Consider the following 19,295-nt stretch of genomic DNA (forward strand, 5'->3'; position numbering starts at 1 on the left):
AATGTCGAGGCTTTGTAGAGGACGCTGAAAACGTTAACCAAGATGCTGCCTGGATTAGAGAGCATGCGCGATAATGGGAGTTGAGACAAACCGGGGCTATTTTCTCTGGAGCAGAGGAGGCTGAGAGTAGATCTGATTACGTTTCTAAGTTTATGAGTGGCATAGAGATATTAGACAGACAGTAACTTCAGAATCAGAGTCAGGTTTATTATCACCGGTATGTGGCATGAAATTTGTTAACAGAGCAGCAGCAGTTCAATGCATTACATAATCTAGCAGAGAGAAAAAAAATATAATAATATCTTTACTAATAGATGCTGCCTTTCTGTGACTCTGCTTCCTAAAGATGTCCTGTGTATTTTGTTGGCCAGTGTCTAAGATGCAGCTGACTATATTTACAACCTTCTGCAGCTTCTTTCGGTCCTGTGCAGTAGCCCCCCCCCCCCCAATACCAGACAGTGATGCAGCCTGTTAGAATGCTCTCCACGGTACATAGAAGTTTTTGAATGTATTTTTGGCATGCCAAATCGCGTCAAACTCCGAATAAAATATAGCTGTTGTCTTGCTTTCTTTATGACTACATCAATATGTTGGGGCCTGGTTAGATCCTCAGAGATCTTGACATCCAGGAACTAGAAGCTGCTAACTCTCCCAATTTCTGATCCCTCTATGAGGATTGGTATGTGTTCCTTCGTCTTACCCTTCCTGAAGCCCACTATCAGCTCTCTTGCCTTACTGATGTTGAGTGCCAGGTAGTTGCACGCCCTCTCGTCACCAACTGAGATTCTACCAACAATGGTTGTATCGTCAGCGAATTTATAGATGGGGTTTGAGCTATGCCTAGCCACACAGTCATGTGTATACAGAGAGTAGAGCAGTGGGCTAAGCACACACCCCTGAGGTGCGCCAGTGTTGATTGTCAGCGAAGAGGATATGTTATCACCAATCCGCATGGTCTGTGATCTTCCGGTTTCGGAAGTCAAGGATCCAATTACCGAAGGAGGTACAGAGGCCCAGGTTCTGCAACTTCTCAATCAGGATTGTGGGAATGATGGTATTAAATGCTGAGCTATTGTCGATGAACAGCATCCTTTTCCTCAGTGTTGAGATGTCAAGCAACAGGGGCCATGGATTTAAGATCAGATGGGGATAATTCTAAAGGACATGTGAGGTGTAGTTTCTTTTTCAATTTAAAAGTGCGGACATTTGTCAATTTAACATCATTATATCGACAACACTGCGGAATGTACCGTCCTCAGCAAAGTGAGCAAAAGGATTCTCTCCCCGGATAAATCCCATCACAGGACTGGTGTCCCATGAGCACTGCCACTGGGCTCTTACAGTCTGCGTCACTTGGGGGGTGCTCTCCGAACTGGATATCCTTCGGAGGCAGTTCCGCTTGTCTGGAGGTGGAATTACGTCCTCTGGAACGGACTCTGACGTCACAAAGCGTGCTTCTGGAGACGGTGTCCGTTAGAAACTTTGGGAATTAAAACTGACGCGTGGCCGTTAAAGGCGCGGGGGAGGGGTTGGGCGGAAGGTCTGTCAAAATGTGGGCGGGGGTGTTCACATATTCAACTGTTCACAGTATCATACTCAGTCCGGATTTGAGTTCCTGCAGAGACTTCAGTTCCTCTTCCCCGGACCTACTGATCTGATTGTCCCACAGCCTAAAACAGATGAACGAATGAAGAGATGAAAGAATGAACACTGTCAGTAACAGGGGACTGGGGTTAATGTTTCAACTACATTCACTGACAAATATCATTCGAAACCCCGCGGATCCGCTGATATTTTATGACATTGAATTTTAAGACAATCACTCACCAAATCCGCTCCAGACTCGGGAGAGCCACTATGAGGCGACGAAGAACGGGGACAGATTGGTCTGTGAGCGAGTTTGATCCCAAATCCAGCTCCGTCAGTGACTGGTTTTCACTGAGAGCGGAGACGAGGTCATCGACACCAGCATCAGTGAGACCGACCTTATACAACCTGGAAATGAGAGAGAGTGAGGATGAAAGACACCAAGAGACAGGGGATGCTATGAATCTCTAATATTTACCAGTAAGACGATTACTGATCGCATTAATGTTCAGTGACTGACACCCAGTGACTGTAAAGCCAATCTCTCACAGCCTGATTCTTACCACATTTTCTCTATTTTACACTCTGTGTTCCTCAGAGCCTCAGACAGCAGTTTTAATCCTGAATCTCCTAGTGCATTTTCATTCAGGTTCAGCACCGTCAGTGATCTGTTTGTACTGAGAGCGGAGGCAAGATGCTCGGCGCCAGAATCTGTGATTCCGACATTGCTCAGCCTGGAAATGAAATAGAAAGTGAGGGTAAAGGTCACACAGAGTCAGGAGATGGTACAAATTCCCAGTGTATACCAGTGACACAATCAATGATCACATTAATGTGCAGAGTCAGACACCCAGTGACTGTAAACACAATCTCCCACAGTCTGACACTTACCATAGTGTCCGTGTTTTACACTCCGGATTTTTCAAAGCCGCAGACACCAGCTTCAGTCCTGAATCTCCAAATTTATTCATCCCAAGTCTAAACACAAACAGACAAATTGATGAACAGATGAATTCAGCAGTGGGTCTGAGAGAATTCCTCTACTCGGGGTATTTCAGTAAACATTAAACTCTTCAGTAAATCACTGATGGAATGTCCATCACAGTCAATGTCCCTCACAGCCCAGTTCGGAATGTCAGTAATTTAGTCTGTCGGCGTGACCATGTAAACTCCGTATATTCCGTCTCATTCCCCGATGGTTAGAAAAAACTGTTCATGACTGGAGAGGGTCGGAAGGATAGGAAAACAGTTTCACCAAGAGGAGGAGTTATGGATGAGAACGTGTCCATGGGAAATGGTGGAACCCCGGCAGAGGAAAAGCGATAGGCAGAGTTATCCCATAGGAGAAAGGGAGATGGGGAAGAGATATCCACATAGGATGAATGGGATAGAGAAGAGAGATTCCACAGGAGGAAGGGAGAGAGATAAGAGAGATACCACGGGAGAGAGATGGAGAAGAGATATATCGCAGGCGGAAGGCAGATGGGAAAGAGATTTCCACATAGGATGAAGGGGGTAGCGAAGCGAGATTCCACAGGAGGAAGGGAGAGAGATAAGAGAGATACCACGGGAGAGAGATGGAGAAGAGATATACCGCAGGCGGAAGGGAGATGGGGAAGAGATTTCCACATAGGATGAAGGGGGTAGCGAAGAGAGATTCCACAGGAGGAAGGGAGAGAGATAAGAGAGGTACCACGGGAGAGAGATGGAGAAGAGAGATACCGCAAGAGGAAGGGAGAGGGATAAGAGAGATACCGCAGGCGGAAGGGAAATGGGGAAGAGGTATCCACATAGGATGAAGGGGGTAGAGAAGAGAGATTGCACAGGAGGAAGGGAGAGGGATAAGAGAGATACCACGGAAGAGGGATGGAGAAGAGAGATATCGCAGGAGGAAGGGAGAGGGATAAGACAGATACCGCAGGCGGAAGGGAGATTGGGAAGAGGTATCCACATAGGACGAAGGGGGTAGAGAAGAGAGATTGCACAGGAGGAAGGGAGAGGGATAAGAGAGATACCACGGGAGAGAGATGGAGAAGAGAGATACCGTGGGCGGAAGGGAGATGGGGAAGAGATATCCACATAGGATGAAGGGGGTAGAGAAGAGAGATTCCACAGGAGGAAGGGGATGAGAGAAGAAAGATACCACAGGAGGGAGGTAGATGGAGAAGAGGCATCTCGCAGAAGGAGGATAAATAGAAGAGAGTGATCGCACAGGAGGAGAGGATATGGGAAAGAGATACGCGCACAGGACGAGGGGAGTGGAGAAGAGGGATCCCACATGGGGAAAGGGAACGGAGTGGAGAATTACCACAGGAGGAAGGGGAATAGAGAAGGAAGGTCCCACAGAAGAAACAAAGGTATGAAGATGATGGACCCCTGAGGAGGAAGAGGGATGGGGAAGCGAGGTCTCATAGTAGGAAGGCAGCTGGGGAAGCGAGATTCAGCAAGAGGAGGTGATGCTGACAGAGATCGCATGGGGAGGTTTGGTCTGAACTGAACCCCACAATCAGAAGAGGAGATGTCCACACGAGTGCAGGGTATCTGGCAGAGCAAAGTCACACCGTTAGAGTGATCGTGATAGCCACACACGGGGAGGGGGGTGGAGAGTAACCTCAGAGGTTTGTCTCTCCCTCTCGCTGGGCATTCCTCTGGCCCTCTTTTGTCCTTCATCGGGTAGAGGGCGTGACGATCCGTCACACCTGCTGCAGTCGGTGTCACTCTCGATGTCAGTAACTGTGAGAAGGAACAGTTTCAATGGTTGTTTCACAGTTAGTGAAAAACACGGCCATTCTTGTGATTTACTACCATTAATCTAACTGCCGTTGTTCGCTGATCTGATGAAGTCTACAACATCTCTACACATGAAACCACAGAACCCTCCGTTCTTGAATTACTGACCGATCGCCTCGTAATTTGTCACAATTCCTCATAACTTGATTTACCTTTACTTTGAAACAAAAGAATGGAACACTTGCACAGATCAGACTGAGAAATAAGTGAAGTTACCCCAACTCCTGGCACTTATGCAGCCCGGGTAACAGCCGCTGGATCCCTTCATACTGAATGTTACTGCCAAGAAGGTCGAGGTGTTGTATTGTATCACATCGTTCAATGACATGAGACAGGACAGCGCAGTCAATCGGGGTCAGTGTCATTCCACTGAATGAAAGTGTTTCCACAGATCCCAGTGTAGCCTGAGCCAGTCCACTATTCTGAGACTCAAACAGGTAGTGCAATGTGTTCAGGAGGCTCCTTTTACCAGCTTCACTCCTTGTGTTTCCACTCTGGCGTTTAACCTCCTCCTTCACCCAGTCAATCACCCGGCACGTTGTTTGATGAGGAAATGGACCCAGAAACTCCTCCAGGCCCCGAGCTGTCATTGGGGAGGAGGGACCAGCAACAAAACGGAGAAATACCTCAAATCGCCCATCTGTCGTGTTGTGGGCTTCAGTGAGGAATTTCAGGATATCCCCGGGATGTGGATTCAGGAATTGTGCGACTGCAGCTACAAACTCTTGGATGGTGAGGTGTGGGAATGTGTACACCACACAACGGGGAGAATCCTCTCTTTCCAAAAGCTCCATCAGGAACCCAGACAAGAACTGGGAAGGCTGGAGATTGTAGTTGATCAAATCTCCATTTGTAAATACAATCTTCTTGTCAAACACTCCCCTGAAGGCCATCTGACCAACCCTGAGCAACACATCACGTGGGTTATCAATCTCACGGCCGTGGTTTTTCAGTATGTTGTATATATAGTAGGAATAGAGTTGGGTGATGGTCTTGGGAACTCGCTGCATTTCCATGTCTCTTTTCGCGAAGAAGGGGCCCAGTGCTAGAGCGAGGATACAGCAGTAGGAGGGGTTGTAGCTCATGGTGTACAGGATCTCGTTCTCCTCAACGTGTTTGAAAACAGCTTCTGCTACTGTCTTATCTTCAAAATGCCTGATGAAATATTCCTTCCGTTCTTCATCGACAAATCCCAGGATTTCAGTCCAGATATTGATTTCTGCCTTTTCTAATAAATGTAACGCAGAAGGGCGGGTTGTCACCAGCACTGAACACCCTGGGAGCAGCTTGCCCTGGATTAAACTGTACACAATGTCAGACACTTCACACCACGACTCGGGATCTGGGCACTGGTGCTTGAGTTCTGTGTCTCTCCGACTGTCAGAAAAATCGATTTTATGTTTGAATTCATCTAAACCATCGAATATAAACAACAATCCCTTTGGGTTTTTCCAGACCTCTCTCAGGAAATTCCCAAAGTAAGGATACTGATCTAGAATCAGTTCCCTCAGGCTTATTCTACAGTTAATGGAGTTTAGGTCCCGGAATTTGAAACTGAAGACAAACTGGAATTGTTGGTATATTTTCCCCGTGGCCCAGTCATAAACAATCTTTTGCACCATTGTTGTTTTACCGATTCCTGGGACTCCGGCTAATGCTGCCGAACTCCCAGATTTGTATTTACTTTGGGAAAAGCTGCTCTGGAACAACTGGTCAGTCCGGAGTTTTTCCAGCTCTCTGCGGAGATGTTGTTTTCTCCACTGCTCGTGGTTTCTGCCTCTTGCCAGCAGCTCATGTTCCACCAGTCTCCGATCTCGAACAGTAGAAATGACCGTGAGCTCAGCGTATCGATCAACCAGCTGGAAAACCTTCACCTTCTCCCTCATCAGGATCGTGTTCACTCTCAGTGTTTCAGTTTGTGCCCGCAGAATCTCCTTGTGTTTCTGTTGAACATCTTCCATGGGAACAGACACAATAGTCAAAATGTTAAATGCCTCATCTCAGAACTCAGTATTACAAGAATAGTGTAATTCAAAACTCTTGTATCAAATTAAATTATCAGAGTAAGTTCACACACTGAAGCAAATTTGGTTACGGTGATTCATAATAAAGCTTGTGTAACCCTGCAGATTTGCAGTCTCATGTCCACTAAACAATCTGCACGGGAAATACACAGCAGGACAGGAGAAAGGGAGAGAGTGAATGCTACAGATTTATTATTTAAATGGAACTGAAAGTTTGAAAGCAGGTTGATTTCTAATCCCGGTAGTATCTGGTGAAACTCGTCTGCACCCTCTCCGAGTTCCCCAGACCCTTCCTGTAATAGGGCGCCAGAATTGAACTAATGCTCCAAATGCAGTCAAACCAAAGTTTGATACATCTGCAACGTAATGCTACATCCGCACAATGAAGTGAACTATGTGGTCGTGTCTTCTTCATTTATTTTTGTTGTCACATTCACTGAACTACGGACATTGACACCAGACTCCCTCTGTACCTCAAAGAAGTTAGTGCCTGACATCTACTTTAAGCATCCCCCATACACGTTACCTCCTGAGGTTCAACACTTCACACTTTTCTGGATTAATCTCCACCTGCTATTTCCTTACCGGCTTCTGCAACACTGGACTCGTAAATAAACTTCTTCACTCTCCACAACTCAATGACTCACCTCAGCTTCAAAAATTATACATATCACTCTCAAACTAATTTATAACATCTCTCGTCATGGTTCCCGGGAAGTTGACAACGTAGTCTCTAATCTCCTTTGGACAATGCCGGTTCGAAATTCTGATCAGCTAATATGTATCGACTTTCACCAGATGGGAATTTGTCCTATAAAAGCTGCTCCGAAACTGACCCCTACCATTAATCTAACTTCCCCAATTTAACATCCCCACACTGTATATCACCTAAGCTGCAGACCGCTCCTTATTCAAAACCATCTCAGGACTTGAGTTGTGTTCATTATTCCCAAAACCTCTCCCATTGAATCCCGAGCACGTCCTGAAATAGGGGAAAGCCGATGTCAATGTAGGACTGGGTCTGGATGAAGTGTGGGAAAGTTACTTGCAGTGACAGTGCACCTGAAGAATGTGAAACCTCGCTGTATGTCAGGATCCTGACCGGAGTGTGCGGGACCTCAGAGTGTGCCAGATCCTTGCCAAGTGGGTAAAAGGTTTCACATTGCGTGAGGGCTCTGCCAGGAGTGTGTGGCGTCCCGCAGCATGTCGGTAGACTGTGAGAGGCCTGAGGAGGCTCGCAGCGTGTCAGCTTCTGCCAGGAGTGTGTGGGGTCTACCGGTGTGTCTAAACCTTACCAGAGGTGTGCGGGGTTTCACAGCGCATTCGGTCCCTTCTAGGGTTGTGTGGCGTCTCGCAGCATGTCGGTAGACTGTGAGAGGTCTGAGGAGGCTCGCAACGTGTCAGCCCCTGTCAGGGGTGTGTGGGGTCTACCGGTGTGTCTATACCGTACCAGAGGTGTGCGGGGTTTCACAGCGCATTCGGACCCTGTCTGGGGTGTGCGGGGTCTACCGGTGTGTCTGTACCTTACCAGAGGTGTGCGGGGTTTCACAGCGCATTCGGACCCTGCCAGGGGTGTGTAGGGTCTACCGGTGTGTCTATACCTTACCTGAGGTGTGCGGGGTTTCACAGCGCATTCGGACCCTGCCAGGGGTGTGGGGGGGAGGGGTTCCAGTTAACAGGTATACTCTATATAGGGGTTTACTGCCTAACGGATATTTAAAATGTTATTTTAGTCTTCATCATTTATTAGGGGCCGCCAACAGTGTTTATATTATCTTCTTAGAGAGTTGAGAGTTGTGAAGAATACGGTAGTGATCTGGCAACAAACAATGCAGATATGTTTTCTCACTATTCATTCAAAATGTATTCGCGTGGGATAGGGAACGTCGGAAACCATGGATTGTAGAAAAAGTTACATTCCAGAATGCCACACCAGTAGAGAAGATGTTCTTCAATGATCCCGGGGAGTATCTATTTCATGTTCAGAAGTGGTTACTTACAGCGCCTGGATTTAGGTGTTTCAGTAAAGACAGGGAGGCAGACAAAAGAGATGGGGTGTGGCACTGCTGATCAGAGATAATGCACGGCTACAGAAAAGGAGGAAGTCATGGTGGGATTGCCTACTGAGTCTCTGTGGGTAGAAGTTATAAACAGGAATAGGTCAATAACTCTAGTGGGCGTTTTTTAAAGACCACCCAATAGTAACATGGACATCGAGCAGAAGATAGGGAAACAGATTCTGGAAAGAAGCAATAATAACTGGGTTGGTATCGTGGGAGATTTTAATTTCCAAAATATTGATTGGAATCACTCTAGAGCAAGGGCTTTAGATGGGGTGGAGTTTGCTAGGTGTTTTCCGGAAGCTTTCCTGATATAATATGTAGATAACCCTACACGAGGATAAGCTCTGCTTGATTTGGTATTGGGAAATGAACCTGTTCAGGTGTCAGATCTCTCCGTGGAATAGCATTTTGGAGACAGTGATCGCAATTCTAATTCCTTTACCACAGCATTAGAGCGGGGTAGGAAGAGACAAGATAGGAAAACGTTTAATTGGAGTGAGGGGAAATATGAAGTAATCAGCCAGGAACTTGGAAGCACAAATTGGGAACAGATGTTCTCAGGGAAATGTACGGCAGAAATAATGAAAATGTTCAGGGGATATTTGCGTGGCATTCTGCATAGGTACGAATGGTACAGGAACAAAGGTGTAGAAAAGCTGCTAAAAATCTCGTCAAGAAGGCCGAGACCCATCGTCAGGAATAGTCAGCATAGCTTTTTCAAAGGCATGTCGTGCCTTACAAGCCTGATTGAATTTTTTGAGGATGCGACTAAACACATTGATGAAGGTAGTGCAGTAGATGTAAGTAAAACGGATTTTCGCAAGGCATTTGACAACGTACCCCATGCAAGGCTTATTAAGAAAGTAAAAAGTCATGGGATCCTAGGGGACATTGCATTGTGGATAGAATTTCCCACAGAAGGCAAAGTGTGCTTGTAAACGGTTCATGATTACATGGAGGTTGGTGCCCAGATTTGTGCCTCAGGATTCGTTTTGGGACCCCTTCACTTCGTGATTTTTATCAATGACCTGAATGTGGAAGTGGAGTGATAGGTTAATAAATTTGCTGATGACACAACGCTTGGGAGAGTTGTGGTTATTGTGAAGGGCCGTCAGAGGTTACAGCGGGACATCGATGGGATGAAAAATTGGGCGGAGAAGTGGCAGATTAAGTTTAACCCAGATAAGCGTGAGCTGGTTTATATTGGTAGGTCAAATATGATGGCAATATATAATATTAATGGTAAGACTCGTTGCAGTGTGATCAAAGTGATCGTGGGGACCTCGTCCAGAGTACACTTAAAGCTGCTGCGCAGGTTGACTCTGTAATTAAGAAGGCATACGGTGCATTGGCCTTTATCAATCGAGGGATTGTGTTTAAAAGCCGAGAGGTAATGTTGCAGTTATATAGGACCCCAGTCAGACCCCACTTGGAGTACCGCGCTCTGTTCTGGTCACTTCACTACAGGAAGGATGTGGAAGCCGTGGAAAGGGTGCAGAGGAGATTTACAAGGATGGTGCCTGGATTGGGGAGCATGCCTTTGAGAATTGGTTGAGTGAACTCGGGCTTTTTTCTTTGGAGAACGAGAGGTGGTCAGCTAGAGGTATGCAAGATAACGAGAGGCACTGATCGTCTGGAGAGTCAGAGGCTTTTTCCCGGGGCTGAAATGGCTAGTAAGAGAGGGCACAGTTTTAAGGTGCTTGGGAGTAGGTAAAGACGAGATGTCAGCGGTAAGTTTTTTTACGCAGAGAATGGTGAGTGCGTGGAATGGTCTGCCGGTGGTGGAGGCGGATACGGTAGGGTATTTTCAGAGACTGCTGGACAGGTACATAGAGCTTAGAAAAATAGAGGACTATGCTTAATATAGGTAATTTCTGAAGCAAGTACATGTTCGGCACAGTATTGCGGGCCGATGGGCCTGCATTGTGTTGCAGGTTTTCTATATTTCTATGTTTCTAAGTAAGTGTTAGAGTTCCATAGCCGTATCCGTTCCCTTGGCAGGAAGCGTGAAGAATATTGAAGAACAACTTTGCAGGCCATTTGTAGAGCTATACTAAATCAGTGGTGCAAGGAAACGGAGGTGTTTTGTTACCTGAATATGGACCAAAACAATTATTACAGAAGTGACAGAGACTGAGAGATCTTTCTAAAATTCCTAATTATCCTCTTTCAGTTCCTATAAGAACATTAACACATTTACAGTTTGTTCTTGGAAGTGAGAGTTGCTGAACCAGGATACTGGTAAAAATTCCTCAGGTTTCTGATCAAGACTTTCGAATGATCAGACAAAACATGAGCTACTGTAAGATTAATAACTTTTTCAATATCTGTCTTTCCTTCGCCCACTCCTCTGCTAAATGTGCAGTTGGGTAATCCAACACTGCCTTTGAATATGAAGCTTTTCAGACTCAGAGCCCTTGCACTGCCCAAAGCTCCATTTCCACAGACGCAATGTACTTACGGATGAAGTGAGCTTCTCATCAGTCTGGCGCAATTAAATGTGTCTCAACATTGTTTATCGATTTGTTCAGTTTTTTTTTCACCTTCCTCGCCACATTATCAAAACACCGGCCTTCTCTGATCTAATTGACAGCCCTTACTCTCCGACAATTTTCATCACACACCGGAGGGAAGACATGAATTTCCGTTCTGTGGACTTTGCAAGCACCACCTCAACCCCCCCCCCCCTCCTCACGTTCACTGACACTGTCTCCCGATGGACTGTCCATCGTTCGCAGTAAGGGACTGCAGATGCGAACAGACTGGGTGACATTTGCTGTTTTGGGATTGGACAGCTTAGTAGGAATATTGCTTGGATTTATATTTAAATGGAAGCTGTTGCTGTTATTCTGTGACTAGAACTTCAATCGATATCCAACTCGAAAAATTGACGATCTGTGCGGACGGACGGAGTTTAGAGAAATGATTTAGGACGAGGGATGTTCGGCAGTGGGAAAGGGGGAAAGAGGCAGGTAGGACGAGGTTTGACATTTTGGGGTGCAGAGATTTCCCAGATTTCCTCTCCACCGGATCGCTCCTTTGTCTTCTCTGACCCCGGTGGAAACAGCTGTAGTTCCAGGCACCAGCGTGGAGTCCCCACTTTTCCCAAGCCCCGAACTCTCTGCCTCGTTGCTCATTATGTCTTTTGAAAACTTTTGCATTGGAGGCAATCTTTCCATGTGCCTTACGATGTACTGTGTCACAGTGACAACATTTACCTGGTCAAAGCTCCGTGGCCCATCAACATAACGGTCCTGCACAAGCATCAGCCGTTGGTGGAAACAGCTGTTTCTTCACCTACCTTTCAGCTCACTGGGAATCTCCCGTAAATCTTGATTGGGGTTTGATCGCTTGTACGGTGCACACCCTGTATAAATTTAAACAATTTGGTGAAATGAAATATCTCAAATTATAAAGTTTGTGTTGTTTAAATCCAAATTGTGATTAATCTCTGATATTATCTCACCATGTTCCTGTATTTCCTTCAGTATTTTGTCCAACTTTGGGGCTCCATTCCGCATTTTCACAAACGATTCCCACATCACCCTCCGGGCGCGGGCGCCTCTCTCCATCACCAGGCTCAGGAGGAGTTTAGAACTGTCCGCGCACTCTCCCTTATCAGCAAGTTCAGAGATTTTCTGTCAAGTGTAGAAATGAACATATTGGGGACTGACAGATTCACAGAGAATGAGAAGTAAATGATGGGCTCTTTATCGGGATCACACGGCCGGATGCCGATCCTCTCTGGAGATGGACTGTACATTCAGAGCAGAGCACATGGAGGGACATTCTCCGTGAACATGACCCACCAGTCAATGGGATCCTGGTTAATCCGTGACAGCTTCGTTGCCCTGATTCCTAACCCATAAGTAATCCCTCATCTATTTTGACAGTGTCAGGAAGAAACCATAAAATATGATTTATCATAAAGCAGATGAACGAAGAAGTCAAGAAAACCTTTTTTATATGTATATATATATACAGAGCGATCAGCCTCAGAGAAGTTACAGAAAAAATGATGCGATTAATCTTCTCAGTCTGCCGGTGTCTAACATGATGGTGGCTGGCACCTGCTGTCTGTCCATTGCCTTTTTTGGTGGCGGTTTATCAGTGATTTCATCACAACATGGCAGTATATCACGACTGACACAGTTTCCAGTGACAAATTATAAAACAATCATCTCCACCCAGATTAGAACACTGGCGAGCACCTGTGGCATCCACCGATAATGCCCAGGTTCTCACTGAAATCCTGCGGTCACGCTCTGCGATCGTCCTAAACCGAAATATCGTACCATATTTCCATTTAATATCTATTATGCTACGCCGATACACCTGTTATCCGCCTCCCTCGCTGTAAAAATGAACAATCACCCAGCAGACTGGGGGACATATTCATCCCTTTTCCATCATTGGTTCGGATTCATAATTTTATCATTGTATATTCACTATTTATTTCCCATTTGTCCATTTATCTATTTTAAGTTCCGATGATTCGGATTTCTGACACCCATGACGTGTGAAAATTCAAACCCTTTCTCCTGCTCACTTACCCGATGTTCCTCTCCACTGAGCTCATGCTCGAACGTTAACGCCAGGCTCATTCCGTGCACCACTCCTTCCATCGCCTGCTCCAGCCTGTCCCGGTAAAAGTCAATCAACTGCAGAAGCTCGAAATCGTTCCAGTATGCCAGGAGTTCGGTGATTCCTGAACTCGGACCTGCGAATCGAAGCGACGGAAACTAGAGACATTATCGAAACTCAATTGGTCAGCACTTTTCTATCTAGAACCTAACGTCGGTGCGCCATGTTACCAAACACAATCATGAATGGACACACACAGGTTTAACCATTTGGAAGCACAAATCAGGGAAGGGCTTACACAACGAAAGACATGGCACTGAGAAATATAGATCCAATTCCAAGAAAATTAATGAATTGAAAGTGGCGTCCCGTGGAGATAGGGTTGTAAAGGGAGCCTTGGAACATTGCATTTTGTTAATCTAGCTACTGAGTGGAGAAATTGGAGATATATGAGTAGTTCATGAGGTTTAGTTTGGAGTATTTCGTGCAGTTGCACCTTGGATCGGCTTTAGTATCTCTTAATTTTCATTAATCTCACCTGCATTTACCTGCTTCAACGGCCAAAGTTGTTATAGATGGTGACCCAAGCACCTTAAAGCAGAGACAGAGTGAGACAATCGGAATGGTTTGAGGTAGTTAACATTACACAGTTCCGTTTAAATTTAAAAGTTAAAAAGATGATTAGGAACAACATTCTGCTTCGGCTGACGTCAGTGGTGTGAACAATTCTTGGCCATTGTCGAAGCTGTATCAGGAGAAAATTCAAAAGACCTAACAAATTCAACAGTGCTTTGTGAAAGTGAAATCACGCTGACTGAATCCATTGGAATATTTTTGAGGATGGAACTAGCAGGATAGATAAGGCGAGACCAGCGAATATGGACCATTAGGAATTTCAGTAATGAACACAGCACAGATAAGCAGGCAAGCGTAAACCACGAGGGGTTGTGGATAAAGTAACAATATTGACACGAATTGGTGGGTAGAAGTACATAGAGTAGGCATAAATGGACTGTTTACCAGATGAAGTGACGGGGGGTACCACTGAAATTGATACCAGTACACGATCAAATCAGAATAGCCATTTTCATGAGGGAAATAATGTATCATATCCATGTTTCAGTATGACCGAAGTCTGGATGCAAAGGTGAGACTCGAAGAGACGCTGGCGACAGATTTAAACTGGCCTCGGATGTTGAGAAATACCTATCAGAGACAGAACAGATATCAAATATACGATTGGCCACTTTCATGGTAATAACAGGATGGCTATGTACCCGGGTGTTTTTCTGATGTTGACGCCACTGAATCTCGTCCCTCGTCAGCTGCATCAGCCATTGTGAAGGCAGGTGTTAACAGACTGTAGTTCTCTGCAAGAAACAAAATCGGGAGTAGGGTCAGGAAATAATTTAGGTATAAAGGAGAAAGCGGATATGCGTTCCGAAGATCATACAGCCATATAAGCATAGTCCTCTCCAATGAAATGATGACACGGCCTGATCCTCCTGCACACACCAATCATACAACTTCTGAAACATACTCCATGGCCGGATTACTGGATGAGCTTCCCATGCCGCGGCATGGATCAAGAGTCAGGTGTCACACTGGCTTGTCAAGTCAACAGAACTTCAATGCAGGTTGGAGTTCCAGAGAAGGAAGCACGTACTTCTTGAGCCCTCCTACCTCTAGTGGCGCTATGGTGCTCAAAGGACAACTGGTACAGCAGCGAGCGCTCAAACACTTCCACTAACCTCGGCTCATCTATAAATTTCAATGACAAATTGTACACATTTCTCGAACACCCCTGTTTCTCAGAGGTTCCTTCCATTTTTTTAAAATTATGAAGTATCGACGTCATTGGCAAGATTACATATCTCGTTTAAGGCAATGCATAACGGCCGAATCGTGTGCACAGCATCGGAACGTCTTGCCTTAAACCACCATATTTTCACCGGCTGGACTTCAGCTCCTGAATTGCGACCAAGAATTATTGGAGCATTTCATCTGGTTATCACCGGATTGTTACATTCAAGTTTGACAAAAATATATTCAAAACAATTTTAAATGCTGGAATTATTCAACAAGACAGACAGTGTGTTAATTTTTCAGGTCGAGGAACTATAATCAGAATTGAACCTGCCCACAGCTGTTCCGCAATCTGCCGAACACTTCCAATATATACTTTTACTTTTCGCATTTTCCTTACTTAAGGTTTATTTTAATTATTTAATGAATAAAAAATTCCTCAATTGACTGTAAAAGATATATCCTACTAAATTAAACAAGACTATATGAATGCCACTCTACTTCAGTAATGCGGCAAATTTCGACGTTTTATTAGAGTGTGTACCAAACCAATACCATGGAGCGCTACCCGTATGCATCCCTTATCTCATTTCGTTGCGTCTGCACCCGAGACGACGCTTTGACTGCTCAGTGACAGTCACCAGACCTTGATAAAATCACTGGCCAGAGGATCAGGATGGCACGCGAAGTGGGGATAGGGTGGCGTGCTGCCTCGGAATGGTTATCGTGGTGTTGCGTAGTGTGAATAAGTCTCCTTGCAGCTCACAGGCAATGAAGGGAGACTCTCATCACAAGCAACCCAACAGAGAAATTATAGATTTAAGGCCCCGTGTTTGCAGCGTAATTCTCCGGACAATATTTCGGCAATATCTGAAACTTATTGAACAGTTTTTTTTTTTGCCACTATGAAGTGACTGTATTTGATAGAAAAAAACTTGACTGAAAGTAAGAGAGAAGCACACACAAACTTCTGGAGGTACTGAGCAGATCAGTCAGCATCTATGGAGAGGAACATACGGTCAACGTTTCAGACCGAGACGTTTCATCGGGACGTCGATTGCTTCTTCATCTGCCTGGGTGCTGCATGACCTGCTCAGTTTTGTGTGTGTTGCTCGGGATTTCCAACACTCGCGGATCTCTTGTTTTGTGACTAAAAGATATATATTTCTCAGTAACCTACCTTGTAATGGGTCTCCCCATTCGGATACCTTTGAGTCCGGTACTAGTTTTGTGGGTAAATGTGCACTCCGGAGTAAATACTACTTTCATTTGATAATCAGAAACAAAACAACGAATTTATCAGTTGATGCGCTTCTCCACCCCACCGCAACCCCACAGCCCCAGCCTCGCACAGAATTGGACCGTTCAGTTGCTATGTTTTTCAAAGCAGGGCAACAGAGGAATCGGCAATAATTAAGTCTCGATCTCAAAAAATGCTCATATTCGAGATGGGGGAGGACTGTCTGGATAGGAAATACTACCAGTGGCCAATTTATTAGGTAGATATATATACCAGCTCGTCAATGCGAGCCAGCGAATCATGTGGCGGCAGCTGAAACCAAACAAAAAAAAAAATCATGCAGACATGGTCAACAAATATCGAGGGTCTTCTTCAAGATAGGGAACAAATGTGATCCAAGTGTCTTTGACCGTGGGATGTTTGTTGGCGCCAGTATCTCAAAAACTGTTCAGCCCCTGGGACATTCACGCACAATTAGCACCATTTACCGAGATTTGTGCTAAAACCAAGCAAAACAAAAATCAAATCCAGTGTCTGGCGGTTCTGTGGGTCATACATCGCGCTAATGAGAGAGATACAGGAGATTGGTCAGACATATTCAGTGTGATAGGAAAGCAGCAGAAAATCAAATTTGCACGTAACATTCCGAGCATTGAAGTGGACGGGCAGCGGCAGCAAAAGGCCCCGGACATACACTCAGTGTCCACTTCATTAGGTCCAGAACGTAGTAAAGCGCCCACTTCGATAAGTTTTTATCAACAGCCAGTGGATTTACTTGGAGAAGGTTTACATTAAATATCACTGCCAGCTGTACCCTGTCATTACTAAAAATAATACGCATACAGAAAAAACACAGATCCACAAAGGCGTGCAATTTTAGAGACCGTATTGAATTGTCAGTAACACTACACAGACTGCCGTGACGAGTGGGCGCATTGAAACACCATGACTTTTCACCGTATAGTCTCTGTTCTTACCTCGTGTTGAACTCCTGAGTCTGGTCGCAGCAAATCGAAGCAGCTGAATTTTATGTGCCCTAAGTGTAAGGGAACACACTCTGAGCAAGGGTCAATTGATAACACGCTCGTAAAATTAAGCCGCATGCTTTTCAGCACATAACGCTACATCCTGTTCCAAAATGCTTATGTTGAACTGTACAATAATTTTCATTGCTTGAATGCGTATTTCTAACATATGGCTCCAGCACGACTTACTACTTCAATGCACGATTGCATTTAGTAACACACTGGAAAATTTGATCTTCTCCAGAGAGGAATCAGAACCGGCATCCAGGTTCTATTCAGTTGGTGTCGGCGCTTTGATTTATTATGCACCTTGGGCCTAGTTTATTGCCAGACTATAAACTCCAGCGATAGCGCAGGGCAAAGACTGCTGTGGGTTTAGTGCACAGTCACCGCAGAGGGAAGAGCTCTGTGAGCTGTGGTCATATATTTTCCCTTTGGAATACATCTTGTTATGTACACTAGATACTTCCTTCCTCCAGTCTTAACTGCACTCCCATTGCTTATACCTGCACTGATTTCAAGGTTAGCCCGTTTATAAAGCCAGCTTTCACAGTTGTCCGCTGGTGGTCCATCAGAGTGATGGGCCAGTTTGGCTGCAAACATGCCGAGATTACAATCTCTCGCAGATAGCTACGGGTCACAGTCGAGAGCAGAATATGAACGCCCTTCTCCTTCACACTACTGCTCACATACTGGAAAGACGTTACCATATCACAGCCGCAATCCTATCAAATTACGACCATTTCTCACTTGTGAATTTGCCTGATATCTCATTTACTTTACACATACACCAACCGCGTTAGAGATCGATAGAAAGCTCCTGAACATTATATTAACTGGGTATCTTATTTGTCAGAATGTTCTGCTGTAATGTTGAATTATTATCAGGACATTGGGGCTCTCAGTGCTGTTCCTCCATTCTACATGATCACAGCTGAACTGTGATATCAGCGGCCTTACCGCTTCAGCGAATATAAGCATCTGTACTTTATAGACCCGAATGGTAGGTGAACACAGCCTGAGCAATGTTCAGATCACAACACTCAAAACCTGAACGTCACCCTTTATATCTTGTACGCTACACTGTTTCATGACGCTTTTCACAAACCACGCAAATACTCATTTTACATGAATGAGTCTTAGTAACATGTGTCCCGAGTCAGAAATATTAATGCAGTGCACGATAGCAATGGCCACGTTTTCTCTACTAAATTTGATCTGTTGCAGAGAGGAATCGCAACCTGCATTTGGTTTGTTTCAGTTGGTGTCGGCGCTTTGATTTATTCTTCAGCTTGGAACCAGTTTATTTTCAGACTATAAATTCCAGTTTGCTCAAATTGCTCAGGGCAAAGACCGCTGTGGAGGTACTACAAAGAGGCAACAGAAGGAAGGACGCTGTGAAATATCATGAAATGTTATGCATATTTCAGTTTTTTGAACAGTGGACATCCTCCTTCTCCTGGTTTAAATGTGGCCCAGCTGCCTGCAGCCGCTCTGCTCTCAGGGGTATCCCGATAATAAAGCTATCTTCAACAGGTGCACCCAGTTACACCCGATTAGAGTAATCGTCAAAGTCGCACCTGTGCTGAGATTACCGACTCCCAGAGATAACAACCGGTCAAAGGCGACAGCCAGATAAAAGCGCCCGTCCCCTTGACTGCTCACTTCCTGGATAAGTGACCAAATCACAGCTGCAATCATATGACATTTATCTTTTTTTGGAATATATTTTTATTGAAGTTCATCGTAAAACAAATATTTCCCTAAGATGTATTTCAGACATTGTACATATATATCGCTGAACTATGACCTCAGCGCGCCCTCGCCTGTGCCTGCATACCGCTGGTCCCTCCGTTGTCCATCGAGGATCTGTGCAGTGCGGAACTAAACACGTTGAAACATAAATTATTTCTCTTTTCAAAGTAAAAGTTCAAAGGAAATGCACTATCAAAGTAAATATCTGACAACATGTACAACCCCGAGATTCATTTTCTTGATGTTCAGCTGCATAGCAATTCAATTCCCTGGATTATTGGTATCTCTTCTACAAAAGGGACGGGTTATTCCTGAACCTGAGGGAGGTGACTGGCTGCTCATTTCCTTTCCACCTCCTGACACTCACTCAGGTGCATGCGTCCTGAAACTTTGGGGTGATCACCTTCTTGCAGCCCTGATC

At 45.1% G+C, this 19,295-nt stretch overlaps 1 protein-coding gene across 1 annotated transcript; it reads right to left on the reverse strand.

Annotated features, from left to right (window-relative positions):
- Positions 1-1,158: 1,158 nt before the first annotated feature.
- Positions 1,159-12,055, reverse strand: LOC140720998 (NACHT, LRR and PYD domains-containing protein 3-like). Its single transcript, XM_073035862.1, has 7 exons — positions 11,931-12,055; positions 11,766-11,831; positions 4,594-6,331; positions 2,479-2,565; positions 2,151-2,321; positions 1,828-1,995; positions 1,159-1,670 (listed from the first exon to the last, which is right to left on the reverse strand). Exons 1-7 carry the CDS (start codon positions 12,034-12,036, stop codon positions 1,583-1,585), a joined length of 2,424 nt encoding a protein of 807 aa, XP_072891963.1. The 5' UTR covers positions 12,037-12,055; the 3' UTR covers positions 1,159-1,582.
- Between the last annotated feature and the right edge of the window lie 7,240 nt (positions 12,056-19,295).

The sequence above is a fragment of the Hemitrygon akajei genome, unplaced genomic scaffold (assembly GCF_048418815.1).
Source record: "Hemitrygon akajei unplaced genomic scaffold, sHemAka1.3 Scf000049, whole genome shotgun sequence".
Taxonomy (NCBI): Eukaryota; Metazoa; Chordata; class Chondrichthyes; order Myliobatiformes; family Dasyatidae; genus Hemitrygon; species Hemitrygon akajei.